Below are 15171 nucleotides of genomic sequence, written 5' to 3' on the forward strand. Positions count from 1 at the left end.
ACACTACAAGAATTCGCACTTTTGCCGACTAAAAATTTGGTCGGCAAAAGTTATCCGCGACTAATTTTTTTGGTTGCCACTTTGGTCGCCAATTGAGGGTCGCGGAAAGTAATTAGCGACTAAAAAATATTTTAGTCGCGAAAAAACTATATTTGTCGACTAAATTTTTGGTCGCTAAATATATAATTACTGCGACTAATCCATTTAGTAGCTAAAACACTTTAGTCGCAAAAAGTCATATTTTCCCGACCAAACATGTTAGTCGCCAATTCACACATTCAAGGACCAAATAGTTTGGTCGGCAATTGTCGCCCATTTCCACGACCAACTAATTTGGTTGCCAATTGTCACATTCCGCGACCAAAAAAATTGGTCGGCAATACATTCCACGACCAAAAAGATTGGTCGGCAATATTCACTACAAGAAAATCGCATTTTTGGCGACTAAAAATTTGGTCGACAAAAGTCAATTTTTAGTCGGCAAAAACTATTCGCGACCAATTTTTTTAGTTGCCACCTTGGTCACCAATTGAGGGTCGGTAAAAGTAATTAGCGACTAAAACTTTTGTTAGTCGGGAAAAAGTTAAATTTGCCGACTAAATTTTTGATCGCTAGATATATCATTACTGCGACTAATCCATTTAGTCACTAAAACACTTTAGTTGCGAAAAGTAACATATTCCCGACCAAACATGTTAGTCACCAATTGGCACATTCCACGACCAAAAAATTTAGTTGCCAATTATCACATTCCACAACCAAAAGGTTTGGTCGCCAATTATCACATTCCACGACTAAAAAGTTTGGTCGCCAATTGTGACATTCCACGACCAAAAATTTTAGTTGCCAATTGTGACATTCTAGGACCAAAATGTTTTGGTCACCAAAAGGAATGTTTGCGCCAACATGCAATAAAATAAACCTGTAATTCCTAATAATATATCCAATCTATTCAATACAATCTGTAATTTACAATAATCAATCAAACCAACAATTCACCTAAACATAAACATTCAACAAACTATATAAATCATCAAACTCTAAACCTGTTTAATTAAAGTCAGCAACTATTATAAATTTTCATCCACAAGTAATTCCAAACTACATATTCGTTCAATTAAAAATCCGCTTGTAATCTATATAATCATCAAATTCACATCCACTTAGCATTAAAATTTAAAACATATTCCTTAAGTGAAGAGTAAAACTCCCTTCACAGAGCATCTAGCTTTCATTGATTGAGCAGCATGAAAATTCTTCCAACAGTATTCATATCCAGTTACGTCTCTTTCAACTTCTTTCCAGGCCTTATAAGCCCGGACAAAAGCAAGGTTATCACTGTAATCACGTGAAAATTGTGCTTTTGCTGCTTTTGCTAGCTGCAAAGAGAAAGACACAAATCAATTAGTGAAACTGATAAGATAAGATACTCAATTTTCTAGCAAAAGCTATCTATTAGTGAAACCACAACTAAAATACCCAGTTAACAACTATAGACATAAAATTATAATAGCATAAAAAATCAAGAAAAATCATGATGGATCCGAATATTAAAGTTATAATAGCATTGGGCTGCTAAGGGGGCAGGAAAAGGAAACAAAATTACATTGTGGCACACTGTCAATGAAGATTTTGAAGTAGAAAAACATGAATCATCCATTATAATTTTGTAGCTGTTGGCATGAACACAATGAATGATAAGAATCCACCACCCACTTTATTTTTACCTAAATTATATATATATTAACTTGCTGTGCTAAGTAGGGAAAAAAATTTACAATGATGATATGACATGATTATGGATGCATGATATATTTCTCAGTAATTAAATTTTTAGAAGTATAATAACAAATCTCACTACATGTAAATGTGACAGGTACACATTATATCAAAATAGAGCATAAGCCAGAGCTAGCCACTGCAACCCCAGCTGCAGCAAGACCAGGCCAGGTCAACACAGCAAGGCTGCAGTACCAGCCGCAGCCAGAGCAGCTAAAGTCAGAACAGAAAGGGCTGTAGCTTCAATCATGCTCACGTGCTATAAAGAGAACTAGCATAACTGTTTCAAGTAGTTAGGCTATTAAACCATGGTTAGATTAGTTTGTTATGATTAGATTAAATATAAAAGCACTGAATTTTTGTAATCAATTCATCAATCATGGTTTTTGCTGGGTTAAAGGAATTGAGCCTAACAAGTGTAAGGATAATATGGCTTTGAGTACAATAAGAAAGTTTTTATGTAAAAGAAAAACTCCGTAAAGATTGAAACCTCAAGAGATATCCCAATTTTGACACCTTCTTTGGCTCCTACAGCTTGATGAATCCCCTCAGACCATCTCCTTTTCTCTTCAACTCACCCTGTCAACTACAGAAATGTCTTGTTGTGCTAATGTGAGTATTCTGCTCAACTCTCCCCTAAGACCATTTATGTACTCGGTTCAACCGTTTCATAATTGAAGTCCTTCAGAGTATCCAAACTATAGGTGCTAAGTGTCCTAATATAACGCATCAAAACCTATTCAAACAATAAGTTCATAAAATTAACGAACAGTAGCAAACACCAATAGCCCAACAGTGTGATAGACAATGTAACAAATCAAAAAGTAATTAGCAGTTATGAGGGAGAGTTACTTGGGGGACCTTAGCAAACATTAGCAGACGTAGTTATGCTGAAGGTAATCTACCTTCAGTGATGAAGGAGAGTTAGGTTGTGGGGTGGCTGAGATAGATTGGGTTGCAAGGGAGCAGGGGGGGAGAGAGAGAGTGAGAAGATGGAGTGTGATTCCTTTTAGAAAAATGTGATTCAATTAAGGAATACTGGTGCTTGGATATAAGTAATTATCTACGTTTAAGGGTTTGATAGATATTTTAGTATAAACGTGATGGCCACTATTTTCCATCCATGAGATTAACAAACTGTACGTGTTAAAGTGTTAAATGAATTTTAATTTTGAGGTATGTACAGTGTAATCATGCCAAGACTATGAAGCTATCTATATTTCTTATTACTTGAGGGAGGTCTACATAATTTACCCTATTATTTATCTCTTATTAGTTAAGAAGTACGGACACGGATATGTGACACGACACAGACATACGGATACACAAATTTTTAAAAGATGCAGGGCACGATATGTTGGGGACATGTGCAAAACATATAATTTTATATATTTATTATATATCATATTTCTAAATATTTAATATTTATTTTATATCAAATATTTAATTTTATCAAATTTATTAACTTTAAGTATGCTATTTTAATAAAATAAATTAAAATTTTAATTTTTTTTTGAACTTTACCAACTTTACCAATCTGATCCATATCAGAGAGAGGAGGAGCATGTATTATACATTTCTAAAAGCAGACACAAAATAAACCATGAAATAATGGTTCACTGCTCAGTGAATAAGAAAGATAATCATTATTTATGTCCAACCTAGTTGATTTTGTGCTATTAAGGGGAAAAAAGAAGAAAAAAAATCAATCTTGTAGTTCCCCACACCTTCTCACTCCGTAAGTTTGTCGGTTATAATATTACTAACATGCAAAGAACCCAATTACAAAATTTAGCCAACAAATGATGTTCCGTGTTACACTAAAATGTTCTTATACAATTCAACAGATCCTCTGCAGATGCAATATTTCCTTTTTCTCAGTCTAAAACTAGCAAAATTTCTGGGAAAAACAATTATTTATTAGAAAAATGATTTGGACCCCCACGACCCCCACTGGCCTGAAATTGGCCAGTTTTTTTTTTTTTTTTCCTTCTCCAGCTAATAGCGTAAATGCTGCCTTTATGACCATCTTCTGAGGACAGCTCTCCAATTTTCTCTCCAGTTTTCGCATCATATAGTATACCTTTCTTATCAGAGCTTACCGTAATGAACTTGCTACCATCTGTACAAAACTGTACACAACTGACAAAATTTGAATGATCCATACATATCAATAACATCACCTTTTTGTAAAGCATAAACTTTTGAAATGCATATTCAATTTTAATTATTGACATTTACTAGACAAGAAATATATTATATGATGAAAAGGGCAACAACTAGAAGTTCATCTAAATATTCCAAGCAGAAATCTAAACAAGAAATATACTTATTTAAGATACACTCTCATACAATTATAAGTTCCTCGTCCCACAAATAGCATACTGCATTCTCAGAAACTGAATTTAGCTTTGGAGTAGATAATGAGAGACCCCTAATTGAAGTTTCCTTCAAAAGGGACAGTTCTGGTAGGGAGCTATAATTTCAGAAAAGCAGCGTTCAGGTGGATATGCACCAAATCAATTATGTGATGCAATACTGAAAATGAAAATTCTGCAGGACTAGTTCCATTATTTTCTTTGATCATTGAATTAGGGAGGACACTTGTCCTAAATTTCCTTATTTTTCTCATTGAATATTGGGAACAATCTTGCACAAGGCTGAATGACTGCAAAACTGATTCAACTTGAGATTAAAACAGTTATTCTTATCTATTTAGGGCTATACAGAGTCCTTCATTTATGTCTGCTGCAGATGCATTTGGATGAAAAATGCCTAATGAATTAACAAATTCTCCTAACCCCATTGCATTTCACATCAAACAAATCAAATATCTGCATAAACAAAATTGAATCAACATATATTTTTTTTGTGGATCAATAAGCACACAATCACATAAAATCAATTCTTAGAAGCGAAATCGTCTATATAACTTGTAACTTGTAAGGGTATATATAAAGTATAGTATTATAAAAAAAAAAAGAAACCATTTTTTTCTTTTCAAATTCTTGGCCAGGGAGATAAGGTGGTTGATGCATCACATGATAAGACCACAACACCAAAAGACATGATAAGTCAGGATGAGAAAAGTCACAGGGAACCATGTCATTACTAGGCCAAGTGCTTAAAGTCAATAGGGTTTACAGTCCCATTTTTTACTGCTGATGGTCTAAACATAAAGCTTGTCAATATTTCATGTCAATGGTTACACATAAATTACAGAAGCTGTAGGCCTACAATGTATGAAGTTAACATGTCATACTACTGAATATGCTTCAGAAGCCTTACGGACATAGTAGTTGTCAAATAGAGATCTAAAACTTTAACCATTCAAGGCAGTTTAATATACTATTTGCATCACCAAAATATGCCAGAAAGAGGATAGTTAATATACCAAACACTGTCTGGATCATCGTCTGAATCACACAACGGAGGTCGCGTTTCTGCCTCACGACTTAAGTAGGAACTGTTGTTCAAGGGCTTCTGCCAAATTGCAATATACCCCTCCTTCACAAGATTCCAACAAAGGTGGCTTGTAAGATTAATCATCTCTGAAGATGAAGGAAGACAAACGATCAGTAAACTGAACTTCTTGTCTGATGTGCTGCACATGTTACTCCTATTTAGACCACCAATAAAATGCAATAGAAACACTTCCTTTGGGTGCACTGGAAGATTGACCTTCATTAAACAAATTATGGGGCACCCAGATGAACTAACATATTACATGCTTTAGGACCTTTCCCTGCCATTTTATCTAAGTACCATAACCAGTTTGCAAATTTTTTGTTCTCCAAGCTGGGGTAGTTACCAAATTCAGATTCCTTAATTTTTTCTAAGTTATAAACAATTGCAGAAGTCACTCCGTAAGCAATTGGGATTCAACAAGGAGATCAAATGCAAACTAAGGTGCACAATTTTTCATATAAGGGTATAACAGAAAGCTGTGCAAACATTCGAAACTCAAACTCAAAAATGCTTATCGACTCACTAAAGTGAAAATAACTGTTCATCTTATTTTATAAACAAATTCTGCTTAGTCATACCTTCCCACTGCTCTTCAAGGGCTAATTCATGCTTATAAACAGGCTGTGCTGCCCAAGCAAAGTATCCTCCTGCACGTAGCATCCTGTTGACCTCGAGCAGCAAAATTCCATCTTTCCCACAATGAAAGAAACAAACAGAGGCATGATAAGAATATGTCCCACAAATGAACATCAACAATTTTCCCATATAATATCTACTACTCTTTCCAGATAACAGATTTCCACAATGATAATGATATGCCACATGGAAAATAGTGAGGATAGACAACATGGAACAACTAGATTATAAATTATAATGCATAAACAAGAATGAGTACACATTCGCCTCATAAACTTGCAGATATGAATCATATGGTAAATAAAAATGCTTAATTGCCTTTTAAACTACTTTATCTCTTATCAATTGGAAGTGTGAAATGAGGAATTAGGCTACAACACAATACATATACACACATACATATACTAAGTGATTGTCGAGGCAAAGCTCTTCACATGTCAAAACAAAACCTGGTGGAACATTTCATTACAGTCAACAACTAACAAATACACGGAATCAGAGTGTCGACAATAAATGAAAAATTGTCATAAACTACATTTCTTAGCATAAAAACCTATTCGATGGTTATAATTTTTTCAACTAAAAGTTTGAAGGTATGGAAATCCCACGGTGATCAATGATCCACTTCAGGAAAGAACTGATGGAACATAGAGAATTGGGATCTCATATCAGACATTCACTTGCCAGTTTGAGACTGACAAAGTCATCAATCTTTATGCAGGTGGTGGCTCCATTACCCATATCAACAATACAATAAGTTAATGAGAAACATATTTGGCATGAAATTTTATTTAACCTTTGAGAGAAATTCTGCAAGGAAGCAATAAGAGTTGCAACACTTCCAATATATACTCTGATGCCTAATTAGTTGTTCACTAAATCATTTTCTACCCAACAAAGATAATAAATTAAATTATGAGAGAGAATAGCATACCATCACGAGTCCAATTAATTCTACATCTTGAACAATGTATCAAGTCAAAAGCTTGATAGGGTTTAAGATCTGTTCGGATTATAAAACTACATCATTGTTGATCCAAGGATACACAGTCACATAGAGATATAGAGGAACCATTTCAACCCAGTCAATAGAGGAACCGACTGGAATGAGAGAGTCGAAAGAAGAGTCAAAAGAAGCGTACCGTCTCGCCGCTGCTGAACCAGTCTCGCCGCTGACTGAAACCCTTCCCCTTCAACCCCAGTCTCTCTTCAAACCCTCTATCTTCTCTCTCTCAGATTAAGGTTTGCTCACTGTTCTGAAACATTGTGAAATTAAGGGCTCTACAAACCTGAAAGGAAATAAAAAAAAAAATGGGGGGAAAAGGCAGAGGGAAAAAAAATGGGGAAATTAAGTTTGGGCGGGCGGAAAAAGAGAAGGGGGGGAAATAGTTTTATTTTTATTTTAATTAATTTTTTTTTATTTGATAGAAGTAGGAATAATATTTTAATGAAAAATATTTTTCGTTAAAATAAAGTTAATTTTTTATGGTCGATGAAAAATATTTTTTGTGATCCATTTTTTTGGGGGGGGGGAGAAATAGTTTTATTTTAATTTTAATTAATTTTTTTTATTTGATAGAAGTAGGGGTAATATTTTAATGAAAAATATTTTTCGTTAAAATAAAGTTAATTTTTTATGGTCGATGAAAAATATTTATTGTGACCCTTTTTTTTCGTTACTAAAAATCAAGAGCTAATTTTTTGTGGTAGAGGAGAGGGAGCGGCAGTAGTGGTGAAGGTGGTGGATAAGAGGTGAGGTGGTGGTGGTGGTGGTGGTAGTGGTGATGGCGAAGGAGATTAGTGGTGAAGTTGTGGTCATGGTAGAGGACATGGTGTAGCAGTGGTGGAGGAAAGGTAATAGTAGTAGTAGTGGTAGCAGTGGTGGTAGTGGAGTGGTAGCGATGGTGGTAATAATGGTAGTCGTAGAGATAGAGTGGCAACAGTGGTAATAATGGCGGTAGTGGAATGACATTTGCAGTAGTGGTGAAGGTGGTAGAGGAGATGGGTGGTGAGAGAGAGATGAGTGAGAGACATATAGAGAAGAGATAGAGATATAGAGTGATGAACGAGAGAGAGAGAGAGAGAGAGAGAGAGAGAGACAAAATGGTCGCTAAAAATGCATTTTCTTGTAGTGGAGGGCTCGATAAATAGAGAAAAGTGGAGAGAGAGAACGAGCAAGATGAACACAATGGGGGAGAGAGACAGACAGACACAGAGAGAGAAAGAAAGAGAGAAGAGTGATGAGTGAGAGACAAACAGATAGACACACAGAGAGAAAGAGAGAGAGAAGAAGGTGGGCGGGCGGGTCAATAAGTTTGGGCGGGCGGGTCAATAAACAGGGCTCTGCAAACCTGAAAGGAAATGAAAAAAGGGGGGGAAAGTCGGAAAAAATGGGGGAAATAAGTTTGGGCGGGCGGGTCAGTGAAACAAAAAGGGGAAATTTTGTTTCATTTTTTTTTAATGAATTCTTTTTTTATTTGGTAGAATAGGGATAATATTTCAATGAAAAATAATTTTCGTTAAAATAAAATTAATTTTTATGGTCAATTAAAAATATTTTTTTGGGGTCCATTTTTTTTTTATACTAAAAATCAAGAACTAATTTTTTGTGGTAAAGGAGAGGAAGCGACAGTAGTGGTAAAGGTGGTGGATATGAGGTGCTGGTGGTGCTGGTGGTAGTGATGGCGAAGGAGATTAGTGGTAAAGTTGTGGAAGTGGTAAAGGAGATAAAGTGGCGATGGTAGAGGAAAGGTAATAGTAGTAGTAGAGACTGAGAGAGAGATAGAGAGACAAAGAGAGAAAGAGATAGAGAGTGAGAGACAGAAAAAGAGACAAAGAGAGAGGAGAGATGAATGAGAGAGACAGATAGAGAGAAGAGAGATGAGCGAGAGAGACATAGAAAGAAGAGAGATGAACGAAAGAGACAGATAGAGAGAAGAGAGATGGGCGAGAGAGACATAGAAAGAAGAGAGATGAGCGAGAGAGACATAGAGAGAAGAGAGATGAACGAGAGAGACAGATAGAGAGGTAGAGAGAAGAGAGATGGGCGAAAGAGACATAGAAAGAAGAGAGATGAACGAGAGAGACAGAGAGAGAGATAAAGAGAAGTGAGATGAGCGAGAGAGACAGAGAGAGAAAGAGAGATGAGAGAGAGCGAGAAGAGAGAGATGAGCAAGAGAGAGAAGAGAGTTGAACGAAACAGACAGAGAGAGAAAATATATGAGAAAATACATAGATAAGTGAGAGACACAGGGAGGGAGAGACAGACAGACAGACAGAGAAGAGTGATGAGTAAGAGAGAGAAATAGAAGAGAGAGAGGAAGATGACAAAATGGGTGAAGAGAAAGAGAGAGTGATGGAATGAGAGGGATAAAGACGTGAGAGAATCGATGGCAGTATAGCGATCCCAGTTTTCCCTTTCTGTATTTGTTGTATTCCGGACTTTGGTTCCATGGAGTTGATAGTTGTTTACCTCGTTGTCATCCTTTAATTCCGTATGTTTGAGTTTTAAGATGTTTTGGGCAGGATTGTTACAGGTTGGTTAGGCCTTGGTTTCAATTCCTTGTTGTCCAGTTTTTAGACGGTCCGCTCAAGCGGGTCTTCTTGCGCTCGAGCGGAGATTGCACACTCCCAATATTTCGTATCCCTGCAAAACTTCTGCAGGTGTGATTTCTACGCTCGAGCGGGTTTTCGGCGCTCGAGCGGGTCGCGCTCAAGCGGGTTTATAAGCGCTCGAGCGGGTAGTACTGTCTTGGTGAAAGTTCTGGGAGAGGGAAATTTGCGCTCAAGCGGACTGGTTTTCGCGCTCGAGCGGATGTGCTTTATTTTTGTGTCTTGGCGCTCGAGCGGACCTTCTTGCGCTCGAGCGTGTCCAGATTTTTGTTCTTGACCCTCGAGCGTTGTGTTTTCCGCTCGAGCGGGAATGTCGTATATCAGAAGGCAGTTGGGCATTTCTAAATCACTTTTTACATCCTCACTCTCTCTCTTACTTTTCAAAACGCCATTTAAAGGCTTCTCTCTCTAGAACCTTGCATTCTCTCTAGGTATTGATCTAGTAAGAGCTGTGTCCTCACCTTTGGCCTTTACAAAAAAGTTGTTGATCGTCGAGGGCTATCTTTTGATCCGAGAAACTTGTGATTTGGAGTAACTTTGTTTTCGTCATCTTCTTCGTTGGGTGTCATCTTTTGAGGTAGGGATTCCTACTCACAACTATGGGTTTTGACCTAGATTTTTGAGCATTTTGTTAAATGGTTTGATTTTGGGATCTAGGATTTGAAAATGTTAAAAAGAGGGCTTGTTAAAAAGAGAAGAGCGATGAGTAAGAAAGAGAAAGAGAATAGAGAGAGTAAGATGAAAAAATGGGTGAAAAGAGAAAGACAAAGAGAGAGAGAGAAAAAGAGCGAAAAAGATAAACGAGAGAGATACAGGGAGAGATGAGCGAGAGAGATAAAGAGAAGAGAGACAGAGAGAGACGAGATATGAGAGAGATAGAGAAAAGAGAGATGAGCGAGAGACACAAAGAGAGAGATAGAGAAGAGTGATGAGTGACAGAGAGAAAGAGAAGAGAGACAGAGAAGAGTGATGAGTGTGAGAGAGAGAGAGAGAGAAGAGAGACAGAGATAGAGACAGAGAGAAAAAAAGAGACAGATAGATAGAAAGAGAGAGAAAGAGTGATGAGTGAAAGTAAATTTTTATTTTTCTTTCAGCGACGAAAATATTTTAGTTGCCAAAACTATATATACCGCGACCAAAATAATTTTTAGTCGCTGAAATTAAAGTTTTGCCGACCAAACTTTTGGTCGTGAAAGATAAAAAATAATTTTTTATTTTTCTTTCAACGACGAAAATATTTTAGTTGCCAAAACTATATATACCGCGACCAAAATAATTTTTAGTCGCTGAAATTAAGGTTTTGCTGACCAAACTTTTGGTCGCGAAAGATAAAAAATAATTTTTTATTTTTCTTTCAGCGACTAAAATATTTTAGTTGCTAAAACTATATATACCGCGACCAAAATAGTTTTTAGTCATTGAAATTAAAGTTTTGCCGACCAAACTTTTGGTCGCGAAAGATAAAAAATAATTTTTTATTTTTCTTTCAGCAACGAAAATATTTTAGTTGCCAAAAGTATATATATCGCGACCAAAAAAATTTTTAGTCGCTGAAATTAAGGTTTTGCCGACCAAACTTTTGGTCGCGAAAGATAAAAAATAATTTTTTATTTTTCTTTCAGCAACGAAAATATTTTAGTTGCCAAAAGTATATATATCGCGACCAAAATAATTTTTAGTCGCTGAAATTAAGGTTTTGCCGACCAAACTTTTGGTCGCGAAAGATAAAAAAAAAAAAAATTATTTTTCTTTCAGCGACTAAAATATTTTAGTTGCGAAAACTATATATACCGCGACCAAAATAATTTTTAGTCGTTGAAATTAAGGTTTTGCCGACCCAACTTTTGGTCGCGAAAGATAAAAAATAATTTTTTATTTTTCTTTCAGCAACGAAAATATTTTAGTTGCCAAAAGTATATATATTGCGACCAAAATAATTTTTAGTCGCTGAAATTAAGGTTTTGCCGACCAAACTTTTGGTCGCGAAAGATAAAAAATAATTTTTTATTTTTCTTTCAGCGACTAAAATATTTTAGTTGCGAAAACTATATATACCACGACCAAAATAATTTTTAGTCGTTGAAATTAAGGTTTTGCCGACCCAACTTTTGGTCGCGAAAGATAAAAAATAAATTTTTATTTTTCTTTCAGCGACTAAAATATTTTAGTTGCCAAAACTATATATACCGCGACCAAAATAATTTTTAGTCGCTGAAATTAAGGTTTTGCCGGCCAAACTTTTGGTCGCGAAAGATAAAAAATAATTTTTTATTTTTCTTTCAGCGACGAAAATATTTTAGTTGCGAAAACTATATATACCGCGACCAAAATAATTTTTAGTCGCTGAAATTAAAGTTTTGCCGACCAAACTTTTGGTTGCGAAAGATAAAAAATAATTTTTTATTTTTCTTTCAGCGACGAAAATATTTTAGTTGCCAAAACTATATATACGGCGACCAAAATATTATTTAGTCGCTGAAATTAAAGTTTTGCCGACAAAACTTTTGGTCGCGAAAGATAAAAAATAAATTTTTATTTTTCTTTCAGCGACTAAATTATTTTAGTTGCCAAAACTATATATACAGCAACAAAAATATTTTTTTAGTCGCCAATTGTGGCAAATTTAGCGACTAATTTTTTTTAGTCGCCAATTGTGAGATTTTTAGCGACTAATCTTTTTTTTAGTCGCCAAAAATTAATATACCCCGACTAAAAAAATTTAGTAGCTAAATATTGTACTTTTACCGACTAACATAATTTTTGGTCGCCAATTCCACAACTTTTGGCAACCAAAATATTTTTAGTCGGCAAAAGTAGTCGCCAATTGTGTATTTTCTTGTAGTGTTAGGTCGGGTTGATTTGTCTAACCCGCATCCAATTCAACACAATAAGCGAGTTTTGAGTTTAGTTGTTTTATTACACAACCTGATTTGCCACCGCTATTGACATATGTAACTGTTGGAACAATCTTCTGTGTAAAATAAAAAAAACTTGAAATAAATTCAAACAAAATAAATAAATAACATACCGGATTTATTTATCGAACTCAAACAAAATTAAGACCAAGTCGAGTGTGTGACACTCTGTCCTTAAGACAGATTCGCCCCGCTACGGTGCTTACGGTTGAATGGCGTCTATCTCCCAGGATACAATGATCTTCACAAATTTATAGAAGCACTTCAAATAAATTTGTTCGGCGAACCAAACCTGTGATCTATACTCTCTTTAATTTATTCTAAAACTAAATATGAAGAATAAAGGACGCAAGAGAGCAAAATGAAGGGAAGGAAAATAAATTTTCGGAATCCTCAAAATTGGAATGGGGCTGCCTTTATATAGGCTTTGTTGGCACCTATTCAAATTGAATTGAAAAGGTATGAAGAAGGGACATACCCCTTCATTTAAAATAAAGAGACACCATGAAAGGTTTGCACCCTTTCATTCAAAATAGAGACCCTTCTTTTAAAACAAAAAGACACCATGAAAGGTTACACCCTTTCATTCAAAATAGAGTCTATTTCAATTCACAACTACCTCTTTATAAATTTATAAATTTTCCAACAATCCCCCACATGAATGAAATTGACAGAGAGAAAATGCAACAACATGATGTAAATACAGAGAGTACAGAAATTGAAAATATTCTGCAAAGGATAGGTAGCTTTTGGCTTTGAACCTTCCCTTGTGAGACACTATCGGATTTACTAGCTAACCAGTGAACATGATGTCTTGAACTGTTCAGCCGTTTGTGTAAACCAAGACAATAGAACTCACACAGTATATTCCCAGACACAGTTTAGTTCTCACTATTGTGTTCATTTTGGCCCTGAACAACCTGGTCTTCATGAGTGCTTTAGAGAATTGTAGCCCTTCACAAATCTCATAGAACCGGCCCAGTTCATACTCATATAGGTAATTCTTATGAAAAGTATCCTGCCATACTCCACTAGGTTTACCTAGATATAAGAATCATTAAAAGTATTACTTAACCTAAATCGCTGCAGACATCACTTATTTCATCATAGAAATGGGTAGGAGTTGGACTCCACAGTGATCCTTCTGAGTCAATCACAACTCGGTTGTCCCTTTGAACCTAGATCTTGGGATCTCCAGTCAACTAGGTTGGGTTGCCGTTGTGGTAACTCTTATTTAATAGGCTTTAGTCCCATTCCCCTCGATGAATTCTCAACTAACTCTCTTGCTAACCCTTTGGTTAGTGGATCCGCTATGTTGTCTTTAGACTTAACATATTCTATGGAAATAATTCCATTGGAGAGTAGTTGTCTTACGGTGTTATGTCGACGACGAATGTGTCGTGACTTACCGTTATACATATGACTTCGTGCTCTACCAATTGCTGATTGACTATCACAATGTATGCATATAGCAGGCACCGGTTTTGGCCATATTGGAATATCTTCAAGGAAGTGGCGAAGCCATTCTGCCTCTTCCCCAGCTTTGTCTAAAGCTATGAATTCAGATTCCATAGTAGACCTAGCAATACAAGTCTGTTTGGAAGATTTCCAAGATACAGCCGCTCCACCAAGAGTAAAGACATACCCACTGGTGGACTTCGAGTCTCTAGTATCCGATATCCAATTTGCATCACAGTATCCTTCAAGTACTGCTGGATATCTAGTATAATTCAGCCCAATGTTACGAGTAAATTGGAGATATCTTAGAACCCTTATAATTGCTTTCCAGTGTTCTACTCCCGGATTACTTGTATATCTACTTAATTTACTTACTGCATAAGCTATATCTGGGCGAGTGCAGTTCATCAAGTACATTAAGCTTCCAATAATTTGGGCATACTCTAATTGAGAAATACTTTCCTGTACATTTTTAGAAAGATACAAATTAACATCTGCAGGTGTTCTAGCTAGATGAACATCATCTTTGCTGAACTTGTCAAGTATTTTCTCAATGTAATGAGATTGTGACAAAACATATCCTTCTGATGTTTTGGTAATTTTCATACCAAGTATTACATCAGCAATGCCCATGTCCTTCATGTCAAAATGTTTATTCAACATTTTCTTGGTAGTTTTAATCATATCATTATTACTACCTATGATGAGCATATCATCTACATAAAGACATACAATGACATAACCTTTATCTGTGTTTTTAATATAAACACATTTGTCACACTCATTAATTTTAAATTCATTTGACATCATTGCCTTGTCAAATTTCTCATGCCATTGCTTTGGTGCTTGTTTTAAACCATATAATGATTTAACCAATTTACACACTTTCTTTTCTTTTCCTGGAACAGAAAACCCTTCTGGTTGTTCCATGTAAATTTCTTCATTTAACTCACCATTTAAGAAAGCGGTTTTAACATCCATTTGATGAATTTCTAGATTGTATAGGGATGCAATGGCAATTAGCATTCTTATGGATGTTATTCTAGTAACCGGTGAGTACGTGTCAAAGTAATCAAGACCTTCTTTTTGTCTAAATCCTTTGACTACAAGTCTTGCCTTGTATTTGTCAATTGATCCATCCGCTTTCATTTTCCTTTTGAAAATCCATTTATATCCAAGAGGTTTACAACCTGGTGGTAAGTCCACTAGTTCCCAAGTGTGATTTTGCAAGATGGATTCAACTTCACTGTTGACAGCTTCTTTCCATAAAGGAGCTTCAGGACTGGACATAGCCTCTTTAAAA

The 15171-nt window shown here is 35.7% G+C and overlaps 1 protein-coding gene across 1 annotated transcript; it reads right to left on the bottom strand.

Annotated features, from left to right (window-relative positions):
• Window positions 1-1190: 1190 nt before the first annotated feature.
• On the bottom strand, window positions 1191-7075 carry LOC114304953 (uncharacterized). Its single transcript, XM_082885164.1, has 6 exons — window positions 7045-7075; window positions 5826-5936; window positions 5174-5330; window positions 3738-3921; window positions 2444-2515; window positions 1191-1379 (listed from the first exon to the last, which is right to left on the bottom strand). The coding sequence occupies exons 2-6, from the start codon at window positions 5905-5907 to the stop codon at window positions 1191-1193; spliced, it is 684 nt and encodes a 227-aa protein (XP_082741290.1). The 5' UTR covers window positions 5908-5936; window positions 7045-7075.
• Window positions 7076-15171: the final 8096 nt, after the last annotated feature.

This window comes from Camellia sinensis, chromosome 8 (genome assembly GCF_055761805.1).
Source record: "Camellia sinensis isolate YWXY chromosome 8, ASM5576180v1, whole genome shotgun sequence".
In the NCBI taxonomy this organism is placed as follows: domain Eukaryota; kingdom Viridiplantae; phylum Streptophyta; class Magnoliopsida; order Ericales; family Theaceae; genus Camellia; species Camellia sinensis.

Bases quoted from the DNA above. Each gene is read 5' to 3' on its own strand.
- LOC114304953 (XM_082885164.1), bottom strand. From the start codon at position 5,907: ATGCTACGTGCAGGAGGATACTTTGCTTGGGCAGCACAGCCTGTTTAT. The intron at 5,331-5,825 runs GTATGACTAAGC...CTTCATCTTCAG, and splicing joins CCTTGAAGAGCAGTGGGAAG to AGATGATTAATCTTACAAGC. The intron at 2,516-3,737 runs GCCAGTGGGGGT...TTGTTTGAATAG, and splicing joins AAAAAACTGGCCAATTTCAG to GTTTTGATGCGTTATATTAG.